This window comes from Anarhichas minor, unplaced genomic scaffold (assembly GCF_050575085.1).
Source record: "Anarhichas minor isolate MPS153535 unplaced genomic scaffold, ASM5057508v1 ptg000081l, whole genome shotgun sequence".
NCBI lineage: Eukaryota > Metazoa > Chordata > Actinopteri > Perciformes > Anarhichadidae > Anarhichas > Anarhichas minor.
The window spans coordinates 648,074-661,432 of record NW_027466527.1 but is presented as its reverse complement, the minus strand read 5'-3'; the positions used below and the strand labels follow the sequence as shown (position 1 = coordinate 661,432).

At 43.3% G+C, this 13,359-nt stretch overlaps 1 protein-coding gene across 3 annotated transcripts in view; it reads left to right on the top strand.

Annotated features, from left to right (window-relative positions):
- wwc3 (WWC family member 3) overlaps positions 1-13,359 on the top strand; it is a 28,748-nt gene that overhangs the window by 3,491 nt on the left and 11,898 nt on the right. For all 3 annotated transcript variants that reach the window (XM_076081530.1, XM_076081529.1, XM_076081532.1), the window contains exons 2-5: positions 8,744-8,853; positions 9,848-10,048; positions 10,688-10,764; positions 11,902-11,981. In XM_076081530.1, coding sequence (XP_075937645.1) covers positions 8,744-8,853; positions 9,848-10,048; positions 10,688-10,764; positions 11,902-11,981 — 468 coding nt within the window. The remainder of the gene's footprint in view (positions 1-8,743; positions 8,854-9,847; positions 10,049-10,687; positions 10,765-11,901; positions 11,982-13,359) is intronic.

Sequence of the window (13,359 nt, the reverse complement as noted above, 5' to 3'; positions counted from 1 at the left end):
TAATATAATCCTCAGACGTGTAAATTATGTTTTTATCAGTCAACTGTAACACAAACTCAGAGGTTCACGGCTGAGCTTCTGGACGACTGAGCCGGCCGTGATGACGTCCTCTTTGTGGCGTCACTACGTCGAGTAACGAACCGAACTCGGTGTCGTAACTAAAGAGCCATTTGGGCTCCGAACACGGTCTGCTACGTGATTGGACGTCAGAGAAGTCCTTTTGATTGGATAGATGCAGCTTGTTGAAACCATTGAGCTCCTCTAGTGCTGATGAAGAGGATGTCTTCCAGCTCCCTGCAGATCTTTTTCTATTTTTTGCTGCCTGTGGAATGAGCGTTATGTCAGGCATGCCGACTCTAATGCCCCAGGGGGGGGGGGGGGCTCTGCTTGCGGCCCCGAGACAAAGCAGAACAGAGGCAGTTCCCACGTGTCCTCCTCCTCCTCCTCCTCCTTTATTAGCTCTGTTATGTAACAGCCACGGCCGGCCCGCCGCTCGCAAATGGAGCCTTTATGTTCGCTCACAAAGCAAACCAGATTCAATTATTCTGGAAAAAGTCTGTGTTTCCAGCAGCCAGAGGTTGTTCACATGCGCTGACCCCCGCTGCTGTTGTGCTTCCCCAGTGGTTTCACTGTGATGGCTCTTTTTCTGTTGTCTTTTGTTGTGAGGGGGGGGGGGGTTACAAACATGCTGTCGCTTTGATTTCGGAGTCTCTTGTGTCTTCTGTGTTCTCCTTCATGCGCAGAGAAGACGTTTGTCTTCAGCTTCCACCTCGTTCTGCAACGTCAACCCTTCATGATTACAGCAATCACAGCTGTTGCTAGTTGCCCCCGATGTTGCGTTGCTCTGGGGCGGTGCTGCTGCTTCATGTGTAGGTCGGGTGCAGAACGCTGCCTAAACAGGACATACCACACTCGCTGGACCGGCCTCCAGCTCCGGGGGCCATTGTTGTGCTCTTTGTTCCTCTTCCACACATCTGCACAATTCTTTATTCAAAGAGGAAAGAAAAGTGTCGTCGACGGCGCTGAAGCTGCTCATTGGTCGTGTTTCTGTTTTTAACATCACAAACAAGTGCTCACCACCAAATAAGAGCTTCAACTTTTACAACATACAAACATTTAACATCACCATTTACTAGAAGTATAGACACCTTTAGTTCACACACTATACTGTAGTTGTGAGCTGATATGAGTCCATTTTAGCATCTTAGTACTTTATGATTTGCATTTTGATATTTTTTACAGTTTACTAATTTATTATGTTGCTGATTTTGTTTACTGATGTCTCTTGTTTGCTGCTGTAATCCTACTAATGAGATAGATACGTCTCTCATAGCTGTACAGTCTATATACATTTGCAGCCGGTTAGCTTAGCTTAGCACAAAGACTGGAAACGGAGGGAAACAGCTAGCCCGGCTTGTAACAAAATCCACCTTCCAGCGCCTCTAGAGCTCTCTGATCAATGAGTTCTATCTCGTTTCTTTAATACCTGTAAACACGTTGTGGTTTTTAATAATATGTACATCTGTCTGTTGTAAACAAATGTAAATATTCAAAGTTGGAATGAGCTTTTGTTTAGTTTTTTGGGTGTTGTGTCGGCCATTGTTGTAGCTTCCTCCTGGATGTGTGCTCGCTTCTAGAGGTTGACACCCAGAACACACTTTTAGAGGATTATTTCAGAAGTCTGTACGTTGTTCCTCCTCATTGTGTCTTTAAGGTGCCTGTGACACAAAGGAGTACGATACAGGAAGTAACCGATTAAAGCCTTTAACCCTCTGAACTCACAGCAGTTTACCCCTGTTTTATATGTTCTCTGTAATATAAAGTCCTTCATCTCAATAGAACCAGAACCATCATGACCAGAAGCAGAGAGAACTAGAACATGTCTTTAGTGAGAATATCAGTTATGATGACATCAATCATGAAAATGAAGAAAACACTAAAAAGTTGAATTTATTTTACAAAAAATTGTAAACAATAGAATCTAAATATTCATCAAGTGTTACCAATGTGAAGACTCCACGTGTTATAAATATTAATCTATTCACATGTTTCAGCCTCTCTCCTCTCTCTCCTCTCCTCTCTCCTCTCCTCTCTCTCCTCTCCTGTCCTCTCTCCTCTCCTCTCCTCTCTCCTCTCCTCTCTCTCCTCTCTCTCCTCTCTCTCCTCTCCTCTCTCCTCTCCTCTCTCTCCTCTCCTGTCCTCTCTCCTCTCCTCTCCTCTCTCCTCTCCTCTCTCTCCTCTCCTCTCTCTCCTCTCCTCTCTCCTCTCCTCTCTCCTCTCTCTCCTCTCCTCTCCTCTCTCCTCTCCTCTCTCCTCTCTCTCCTCTCCTCTCCTCTCTCTCCTCTCCTCTCCTCTCTCCTCTCCTCTCCTCTCTCCTCTCCTCTCTCCTCTCTCTCCTCTCCTCTCTCCTCTCTCTCCTCTCCTCTCCTCTCCTCTACTCTCTCTCCTCTCTCCTCCTCTCCTGTCCTCTCTCCTCTCCTCCTCCTCTCTCCTCTCTCCTGTCCTCTCCTCTCCTCTCCTCCTCTCCTGTCCTCTCTCCTCTCCTCCTCCTCTCTCCTCTCTCCTGTCCTCTCCTCTCCTCTGCTCTCTCTCCTGTCCTCTCTCCTCCCTCTCCTCTCCTCTGCTCTCTCTCCTCTCTCTCTCCTGTCCTCTCTCCTCCTCCTCCTCTCTCCTCTCTCTCCTCCTCCTCTCTCCTCTCTCCTCTCTCCTCTCCTCTCCTCTGCTCTCTCTCCTGTCCTCTCTCCTCCCTCTCCTCTCCTCCTCCTCTCCTCTCTCCTCTCCTCTCCTCTGCTCTCTCTCCTGTCCTCTCTCCTCCCTCTCCTCCTCCTCTCTCCTGTCCTCTCCTCTCCTCTGCTCTCTCTCCTCTCCTCTCTCCTCTCTCTCCTCTCCTCTCTCCTCTCCTCTGCTCTCTCTCCTCTCTCTCTCCTCTGCTCTCTCTCCTCTCTCTCTCCTGTCCTCTCTCCTCTCCTCTCTCCTCTCTCTCCTCTCCTCTCTCCTCTCCTCTGCTCTCTCTCCTCTCTCTCTCCTCTGCTCTCTCTCCTCTCTCTCTCCTGTCCTCTCCTCTCTCTCCTCTCCTCTCTCCTCTCCTCTGCTCTCTCTCCTCTCTCTCTCCTCTGCTCTCTCTCCTCTCTCTCTCCTGTCCTCTCTCCTCTCCTCTCTCCTCTCCTCTCCTCCTCCTCTGCTCTCTCTCCTGTCCTCTCTCTCCTCTCTCCTCCCTCTCCTCTCCTCTCACATTTCTGCAGGTATGAATAGTTTTGATGTGAAATAGGTGAGTATTTATTTTCGTGTCCATAAATCTCCGTGTTCCTTTTGAAATACAGTTGTTGTTGTTGTTGTTGTTGTTGTATATTCAGTGGGATGAACCTCTGGAGATGAACCTGCTTGTTGTTTTTCAAATACAAATAAAAAATTATAAACAAAGACAATGAAGTGACCGGAAAGACAAAAACAATCAACCGACACATTACAACAAGAAGATCAGACAAACATCGGAAAGAAGAGTTTTTAAACGTGTCACATGATAATTACGTGTTTTAGACTTTAATACTTTGAACGTTAGTGAGGAAGCTTCCTGATACAGAATTGAGAGCTTGATTTAATATTAAAAGACGAGCCCTTCCCTCTCGTGCAGACTTCGTCTAAATGTGACCGGAGACAGAGACCAGGGTCTACTTATATTTAAATATATGTATATATATTTAGGAGACCTATTTCCATAAGATTCAGCACATCATGTCTGTCAGCTGCTCTGAAGCGCTGCACCGGAGAGAGGCTCCACAGAAATGACATTCCTCCCAAAGTTGTTTTCCCACATTTCTTTTTTAACACCCAGAGGAATGTTTAGTGGACCAACAAGCGTCTGAGACTCCGAGACGATATGTTAGCAAAAGTTACTCCTCATTTCTCGTGTTTTCCTACGAATGTCCAGAAACGCGTGTCAATTTCTGCTCGTTATAGCAAACAGTCTTTTCAAAATTAGCTTCAGTCTTCACAGTAAACTACTTAGTTAGGTTTAGGGAAAGATGGTCGCTTTTGGTTAAAATAACGACAGAAGTTCCGTTCCTGAAGAACCCGTGATGAATAAATCAACGATGACGACGGCCTCCTGGCTGAAAGATCTCTGTTGTTGGATGTCGCCCACCTCGTGTCTCGCCCTGTAGGTTGTTTTATTTTGCGGTCTTTATACTTCCTGGTTCATGAATGCGTGGATAACATACTAAAGTATTTCTCGGGATATCGAATACGAATTACGGTTCATCATTTTTTGTGGGACTCTTTGCACATCATTAAATATAAGAAGCAACGCAGAGTCCACACATCTTAATCTGCACATTGTTGAAGCAGAGAAACAACAGTTGAGGAGCTGACGTAGACCAGGTCCAGGACCAGGTCTAGGTCCAGGTCTAGTGGCCCAGACTCCAATTCCACATGTCTCTCCCATGCAGCAGCCCGTCTCCAGGCTGCAGATAGAAATATCCCGTGGGACTAACTGGGATGGCACAGATTATTCTAGAATTAGCAAATGTCTGGCAACTAAATATATTTTTGCGGGCCGAGCAGCGCTTCTTTCCTCCACAGCTGAACATGCTTGTCATTCTGTCGGTGTCTCGCGTTTTCTATTTCAGATATCTGTCTCAGATCAACAGGATCCTGAAGAAATGTATTAATAATCTCATTCTCTGACTGCTGTTAGAGCAGCTTGTAACCAACCAAACCAGGATGTGTTCATGTATTAAGTATAGGTTACGTTCTTATACTTTACGTTACCGCTGAGGTGAGGTTTAACTTATTGTTGCATGACGATGGGATGAAATGCAGACTGATTTAAAAACGGTTAAACTGTGTCGTTCATCTGAGGTTCACAGTTTCCAGAGACATTCTGCTGTCACAAGACTGCGTAACAAAACCAAACATTCAGATCTGTGAGAGGACATGTTTCACCCTCTGTCTCTGGAGGGGGGGGGTCGGAGGTCAGAGGTCAGTTCAGGACTCTGACATCACTCAGCCTCCCGGCCAAAGCTTATAAAGATATATACATCAAAACTACAGCGTGTGCCGTCGTCATGGCTCCGCCTCCTCCAGTCGTTGTTTACATGAAACAACAACAGTGTGTCTTTAAGGATTTACTAGAGACGTGAGAGTCTGTTTACCTTTGACAAGCACCAGAGCAGCAGCAGGTGAGCAGTGTGCTGCTGTTTACTTTGTGCTTGTCTGTCACTATGGCTCCTCCTCCTCTTAGTCCATTAGCTCACTAAAGAGTAGTTTATACTCTAGATCTCTTTGGTCCATTAGTTCACTAAAGAGTAGTTTATACTCTAGATCTCTTTAGTCCATTAGTTCACTAAAGAGTAGTTTATACTCTAGATCTCTTTAGTCCATTAGTTCACTAAAGAGTAGTTTATACTCTAGATCTCTTTAGTCCATTAGTTCACTAAAGAGTAGTTTATACTCTAGATCTCTTTAGTCCATTAGTTCACTAAAGAGTAGTTTATACTCTAGATCTCTTTAGTCCATTAGTTCACTAAAGAGTAGTTTATACTCTAGATCTCTTTAGTCCATTAGTTCACTAAAGAGTAGTTTATACTCTAGATCTCTTTGGTCCATTAGCTCACTAAAGAGTAGTTTATACTCTAGATCTCTTTAGTCCATTAGCTCACTAAAGAGTAGTTTATACTCTAGATCTCTTTAGTCCATTAGTTCACTAAAGAGTAGTTTATACTCTAGATCTCTTTAGTCCATTAGTTCACTAAAGAGTAGTTTATACTCTAGATCTCTTTAGTCCATTAGTTCACTAAAGAGTAGTTTATACTCTAGATCTCTTTAGTCCATTAGTTCACTAAAGAGTAGTTTATACTCTAGATCTCTTTAGTCCATTAGCTCACTAAAGAGTAGTTTATACTCTAGATCTCTTTAGTCCATTAGTTCACTAAAGAGTAGTTTATACTCTAGAGCTCTTTAGTCCATTAGTTCACTAAAGAGTAGTTTATACTCTAGATCTCTTTAGTCCATTAGCTCACTAAAGAGTAGTTTATACTCTAGATCTCTTTAGTCCATTAGCTCACTAAAGAGTAGTTTATACTCTAGATCTCTTTAGTCCATTAGCTCACTAAAGAGTAGTTTATACTCTAGATCTCTTTAGTCCATTAGTTCACTAAAGAGTAGTTTATACTCTAGATCTCTTTAGTCCATTAGCTCACTAAAGAGTAGTTTATACTCTAGATCTCTTTAGTCCATTAGCTCACTAAAGAGTAGTTTATACGTGGTGAGAGGAACGTGGCGAGGAACGTGGCGAGGAACGTGGCGAGGAATGTGGTACTAGCCCGTCATTGTTCCGCATGCCTCACCACTATCGGGCCTCGTGCGTTGACTGCATTGTGATGGTACTGTGGTGGGGGAGGAGTCTCTGTCACTGTTCATCTGATGGTAACCAGACGGTTAACTGATGTTCTGTCAGCAGACTGTGGAGATTCGAGGAGTCAGTGATGTATCAGCCTGATGTGGTTAGTTCTGCCCCATCATGTTGTAAACGGACTCGGTGTGTGTTGACGGGGGCTCACACTCACACATACACACACACACACACACAGCCTCTTAAATCATTACATCATGGCAGTTGTTCATTGTTGACATTTAGTCCCTGAAGATACAACCGTTAACCCTCTGAAGCCCAAAACCTGCTGACGGGATGGAAAACAGTTTATTTTTTCTACAATCGCCAAAACTACACCGTTTATCTCAGCCAGAATCTGTAAAGACCGTCATTATCGTCAGATTTTCATCTTTCCGACAGTCCTCGAACACGTCAAGTGTGATGAACGCTTCCGTCAGAAAACGAAAGCGAAACTAAGCTTAAAATTGTGATATTTCATCAAAAACATTTTATCTCTCATTTAAAATCTCTCCACAAATAAAGCGTTCACTTTAACCAGATTGTGTAAAAACATTAAAGTGTGAGCTCCTCAGTGAAACTATGAAGTCATGATTGATTCATCTGAGACCAACAGTCATGTGACAACAAGGAGGAGAGAGGGAAGGAGAGGAGAGGAGAGGAGAGGCTGGAAACATGTCAATAGTTCAATATGTCATCATAAATGTGTTATTCTGCACTAAAGACATGTTCTAGTTCTCTCTACTTCTAGTCATGATGGTTCTGGTTCAAGTCTAAGTATCAGATCAGTACTCTGTATCCAGCTACCGGAATCAGTATCGAGAAGGAAAAGGTTTCATCAGAACATCTCTTTGTCATGTCTTCGGTTTTGTCCGTCTGTTCTCATGAATGTCTCAGGAACGCTTTCAGGGAATCTCTTCATATCTCTTCAAACATCCACTTCGACTCGAGGATGAACGAACTAGAATGTGTCGGTCAAACGTCACTGTGACCTCACCAAACACATTTTTGTCCATAATTTAAGAATTAATTTGCTGGTTATGACACAAATGTCTAATAGGATCAAATGAAGACGTGAAGACATTTGATCTGCTTCTTCCCAGCACAGCTCTCAACTCAACACCTTTTAACGCTTAAATCACACAAAGAAGAGTTTCACATCACAGAAAGCTTTGCTGCTGTTGACGAGTCTTTACTATCTTATTGTGGTCTCTCTTAATATATTCATGAATTATTTACTTTTTAAAGAGAGCTGAAAGTTCGTTGTTGAATGCTGAATGCATTTTTTTTAACTTGTACCGATGACACTGACACACTTTCTCTGAGAAATACTAAATACTTCAAAGATTTGGCTTTAATAATGTATTCTTAAGATACAAGCAATCTCTAAAGAATGTATGTTGCAGGAAATAATTCTTATTTTTAATAGATTTCCCTGATTTTGATGAAATCTAATAGTCACATTAGCTCGTTTAGACTCAGTGAAGCAGCTGATTGACCTGCAGTCTGTCATAGAAAAGCACAAACACACATTACCCAAATGTACTCATACTTAATACCTCAGCTGTGTACTTGTACTACGTGTCGGGCGCAGAGTTTCTCTTCCTGATGATGATGATGATGATATACATTTAAAAGCAGCTTTAATGTTGAGGCTCAGCGAGGTGGAGGACAGAATATTCTTCTAATGTTTACTTTTTGCTCGATTAACGTTGAAAACGTCTTTAAGAATCACGATGAATGAAGCAGAGCCCGTTAATGCTGAGAGGACAGAAATCATGTGTGGAGACAGAACAGATTTCTGTAAAGTTAAACTCTCAGAAGAGTTATGCAATGAAGCTAAATGTGGTGCTAAAGGTTTCAGCTGTTTACAGACGGCGTTCGTTCTCAGTCGTTGTGTTTGTGGGTCACATGATGGGAACTCTAACCCAGTTAACATGGATGCTCGTCATAAAATGTTAAATTTTTCAAATTTGCATTATCTCACTCACAGGAACTTACGTTTATTGTACATTTTTATACCTTTTGGACGAGTAAAATCAATAAATAACAGAAATGAAGACACTAGAAGAGGACCTGTGTGTTGTGAGTCTTTGGTTATTTAAATAATGTGTTGTATAGCAGCGACTATGTTTGGGGTAAATCTTATTCCATGTTATTATCTCTGATTGTTTGTATTGTTCTTGATAACCACGAGTTAGGTTTTGGTGCCTTCGACGCTCTCATTTTAGTCAAACTCACTCAATAGTCTCCAGCTCTTCACAGACTGTGTTTATGTTTATTATCTCTTCAGCTGATATAACGGAGCGTTTCTCTCCGTCACTGTGTTACTGAACAGCTTTTAAATCATTTCAGGATCACCAAACCGCTGACGTTTGCCGACTGTGTTGGAGACGAGCTGCCTCTCGGGTGGGAGGAGGTTTATGACCAGCAAGTGGGAGTTTACTACATCGACCACATCAACAGTGAGTACATCCCCGTCTAACGACGAGTACTGAAACACACCACTGATTTAGCTCTTTCTGTTCTCCAAGGAGACGGCAAGTGCATGATGGGAAACGCCTGCCTGTCACCTGATTGGCTCTGAGTTTTGACAACAAACAACGTGTTTTGTAGAATATCCTAATTTTCTGTGTGATTGTAAATATTTAACTCTGGATTGTTGGTCTCATGTCACAATGAAGGTTTAACCTGTGAACAGACATCTTGTGGTCTTGATAATGATGATAATAATAATAAAGCTTATTTCAATAGCACTTATCAAAACGAGGTACAAAGTGCTTCACAAGGCAGAAGAAAAATAATTGGGAATATATTTCCTACTTTCTCAAACAATCCAAAATGAAGATAGAATCCAATGCAGATACATTCCACATATATTATGTTTCGTTTCGAGAGGCGGGGACACTCCTCATTTGCATAAAGTTGAGGTTTAGCCTACTTTATGCAAATTAGGAGCATCCAGCGTGACTCTCTGCCTCTTAAACTCCCAAAAACTTTGTTTGTCGATCCAGAATGAAGATTGAGGAACTGCGTGGCTCATTTCACCTCAAATGCTTTCTGAATCACATTTCGTTGAACAATTTTAGTAAATCAGAGAAAAGGGGAACAAACGAGCCGACTTGTTTGTTTGTTGTGAATCCGAGGCTGCAGCCCTCGCGTGAAAGCGTTCGTCCAATCAGGAGCGGTTTAGTGTCGACAGTTCGCCGATGATTCGATATCTAAGAAGTCTCGTAAATGTTTTGAATGTTCCTCTAAACAGATCCTCCACTGCCATGTAATGCCTTGCTTCTCCTCTTTCTCTTTCTCTTTCCTCTTCTCCTTCTCTTTCTCCTTCTTGTTCTTCTTCTTCTCCTCCTCGTCCACCTCCTTCTCCTTGTTCTTCTCCTTCTCCTCCTTGTTCTCCTCCTTCTTGTTCTTCTCGTCGTTGTTGTTGTTCTTCTTCTCCGGTTCTCATAGAGACCACCCAGATCGAGAACCCGCGAACTCAATGGCGGCAGGAGCAGGAGCGCATGCTGAAGGAGTACCTGGTGGTGGCCCAGGAGGCCCTCAAAGCCAAGAAGGAGATGTACCTGGTGAAGCAGCAGCGTCTGGAGCTGGCTCAGCAGGAAATGCTGCTCTTCCACGAGCTCTCCGAGGACAATCGCTCCGTCACCAGCAGTAAGACATCCAGCTCACTCTCCTCACACGACGAGGGATGGAACCTGGTTCTGAACAGAATAAGGTCCAGAGTTAGCCTTTCTGCTATCGGTTCTTTAGAAGTTCTGGAGAGAGAAGGAAACATTGTAGAACTCTGGTTCACAACATGTGACCAACAAGCAGAACATCAGTCTGTTTGTGGAGCAGCCGTCAGGTAACGGTAGTGATGTCATACGGTAAGAATAATAAAGAAATGTGGATTCTTTTCTTAATTAATTGACTTTTTTTCTCTAAAAATACTCAAAGAGAACCGATAAGAGTATCAATAAGAGTACTAGTATTGATACCCATAACAACACCCGTCTCTACACACAGCCCAGTGTTTTATATCAAAGATAAAACATGCGTGAGAGAACATGAAAAGAAAGAATTAAAGGACGAGTGAAGTGTGAGCTGGAACCTTCGCTGACCTAATAATCTGCTCTAGAGTTAAAGTCCCTTCAGGAACTTGATGGGGGGGTTAAAGATCTATCGCAAGATCTTCCAGATCCTCCATTCCTGGTGTAGCCTCCACCCAGTTTACCCTCCAGCTGCCCACCAGCGTCCACACATCTACACGTCATGAACTAACTCCATCTTTTCTTCTTCGTGTGTTCTCAGCGCTCTCCGGCTCGTCCTCAAACTCCAAATACGACCCCGACCAAATCAAAGTGGAGGTGGCTTGTAGACGAGAGCGGGTAAGTCTTCATCACCGGAGGAGAACAATGGTTCTGAGGCTTTTTTGGGGGGGGGGGGGCGGGGTATGGCCCCTACAGGATACTGTGGCTGTAGCCCCGGGGGCCTCTGGAGGATGAGGATGAGATCATCATCATCATCATCAGAGGGTCAGGCTGAGGCTAGCTCACTGAGGGTGTTTCCTGGATTGAGTTCAACTTTATTCTTTGTGTTCACCACGAAAACGTTTCATTTCAATAAAGTTCAGTTTTTAATCCCAGAAATCTACACTGATGGTTCGAAGTCAGTGATTTATATCCAATAAATAAATGACTGCTCATCATTTCTTCTCCCTGTAGATGTCACACCTTCACATGTGGAGGTTTAGTTAATCAAAGAGCAGAGAAGCAGGAGAACAGATGTGTTCACAGAATGATCAAAAGTCTCTTTATGTGCAAAAAACCAGCTGAGTTCAATTAAATGAACATTTTTATTCCACAAGATAAGTTCACACAATGTTTTATTCAAAGGGAGCTTCTCTAGATGGGAAATTATTAAAATAATATTTATTAAAGAGTTTTTAATAAAATAGTATCTGACACTATGAACCTGTGTTCAAGTGCAGGTTTAAAGAATGTCCATTTAAAAAGTTGCTAATAATCTTTGTTGTACTTTCCCGTACAATATGACAGTATAAATAATAATATAACAATACATTTACTATAATTTAATGTTTAAAAAAAACATGTATTGTGGACAATATTTATGTATAATATGTAAAACAAAATTCAAAAACTAAACCATGATCAGACATTTAGTTTCAGGAGGAAACGCCTCAGTTTGAGAATCACCGACTCAATAAATACGATGTTCTCCGGTTAAAAACTAATAAAGATGAAAATAAAAATGAACGTAAATTAATTTGAGTTTGAGTTTTTATAGCTTTAATAAGTGATATCTTGTAATGAGGAGAAGCATGAATCTCCGCCGGCTCTCGTTACGTTGAACCACAGAAATCGAGCGTTCTGATATTTAACTCTATTATAACACACACACACACACACACACACACACACACACACACACACACACACACTGTATAAACATGACGGAGCGTTCCTGTGTGTGAGTCATGACTCAGCTTTTTATTCTGTCGGCAGCTCTCCAGACTGAAGCAGGAGCTGGCTCAGGTGAAGCAGGAGCTGCAGTACAAGGAAATGGGAGTGGAGACCCTGCAGGAGTGAGTGTTCCTCTGCCTCCTCCCCCCTTTTCCTCTCGTGACCACCACCCGTCTCCTTCCTACAACCCTGCTGCTCCCTTTTTCTGTTCCCTCTCACCCTCAGTGTCTCCTTGTGTTCAGACAGAATATTTAGCAGATTTTCACATTTAAAATCATCTTTCTTTAGCTTCACGTGTCTCACAAATACAGTTTGATGAGATATTTATAGATATTTATTAATATCAGTGGGAACTCTAAAGAGCCAGATGCCCTTTGACCCAAATAGAAAAGTAGAATCAGGAGATCTGCTTCTTCAGCTTCTGTTTCCCTTTTAGTTTGCGTCGGTATTTAAACACATAAGCGTCTTTTGTGCTGAGCGGTTCCAAATTTCATGTTAGAATTAAAAAGGCTCCGCCTCTAAAAGAGGAAGAAAAATAGAGAAAAGGGCAAATGGAGGGAGGGTTTCTTTTGATGGAAAAGGGTGGACTCCACCTCAGGAAGAGGATGCACCAGTGGAGAGCAGGGAGCCAAGGCTCGGCCTGGAGAGGAAGTCACTCCATGGAGGAGGAGGAGGAGGAGGGAGGAGGTGTGGGCTTCGAGAACAGTTTAAAAACACAGAGATATCTGGCAGCAAATTCCTCTGCACTTCCTGAGTCCTGGCAAAGAAAGAAAGAGAGAGAGAGAGTCTCTTATCTCTTATCTCTGAGATAATACACGACTCCAGTGATTCTCAGAATAGACGGGAGAATACACAGCTTGCAGAAAACATGGACGCATCCTGTGTGTCTGTGTGTGTGTGTGTGTCCTATTGTTTTCTTCTGGGCTCCCTCCGGCTGTTGTTTTCCAGATCTCAGCTGTTGTCAGCAATATAGCTAATTGTTCTCCGCTCCATGTCTCATCAGATAAAGCAAAAACTTGTGCCGCAGGAATGCTCCTCCCCCCCCCCCCCCCCCCCCACACACACACACACCTTTAATGGTCACGACTCTAACACGGAGTTGGAGTTTTATCTCTTTCGGACTGTTTGGAGCATCTCGTACAGTCTTAGCTGCTGGATTTAAGGACTAAATGAACCTGAAACTTGTCAAGAGAATGTTTACTTCTCTCCAGTACACAGGGTGTGGTGGTGGTGGGGGGGGGGGGGGTGGTCAACACAGGCAGGCACTGACGGGTGGGTAGTGCCTTTTTTTTTTTTTAACTAAGCATATAAACTCCCAGGCCCTGCCAATGGGGTTGGTCGGGGGGGAACAAAGCAGGGCTTGTTTTGGGAGGAAGAGGCAGGGTCGGGTGGATGAACAGTACCTGCTGTTGAAGGAAGCGGGTGGTGTGGTAACATCGGGGGGGCACGTGCCCAACAAACCAACCAACTGACCTGTTTTAGTCGTGGTGTTCTGTAGTG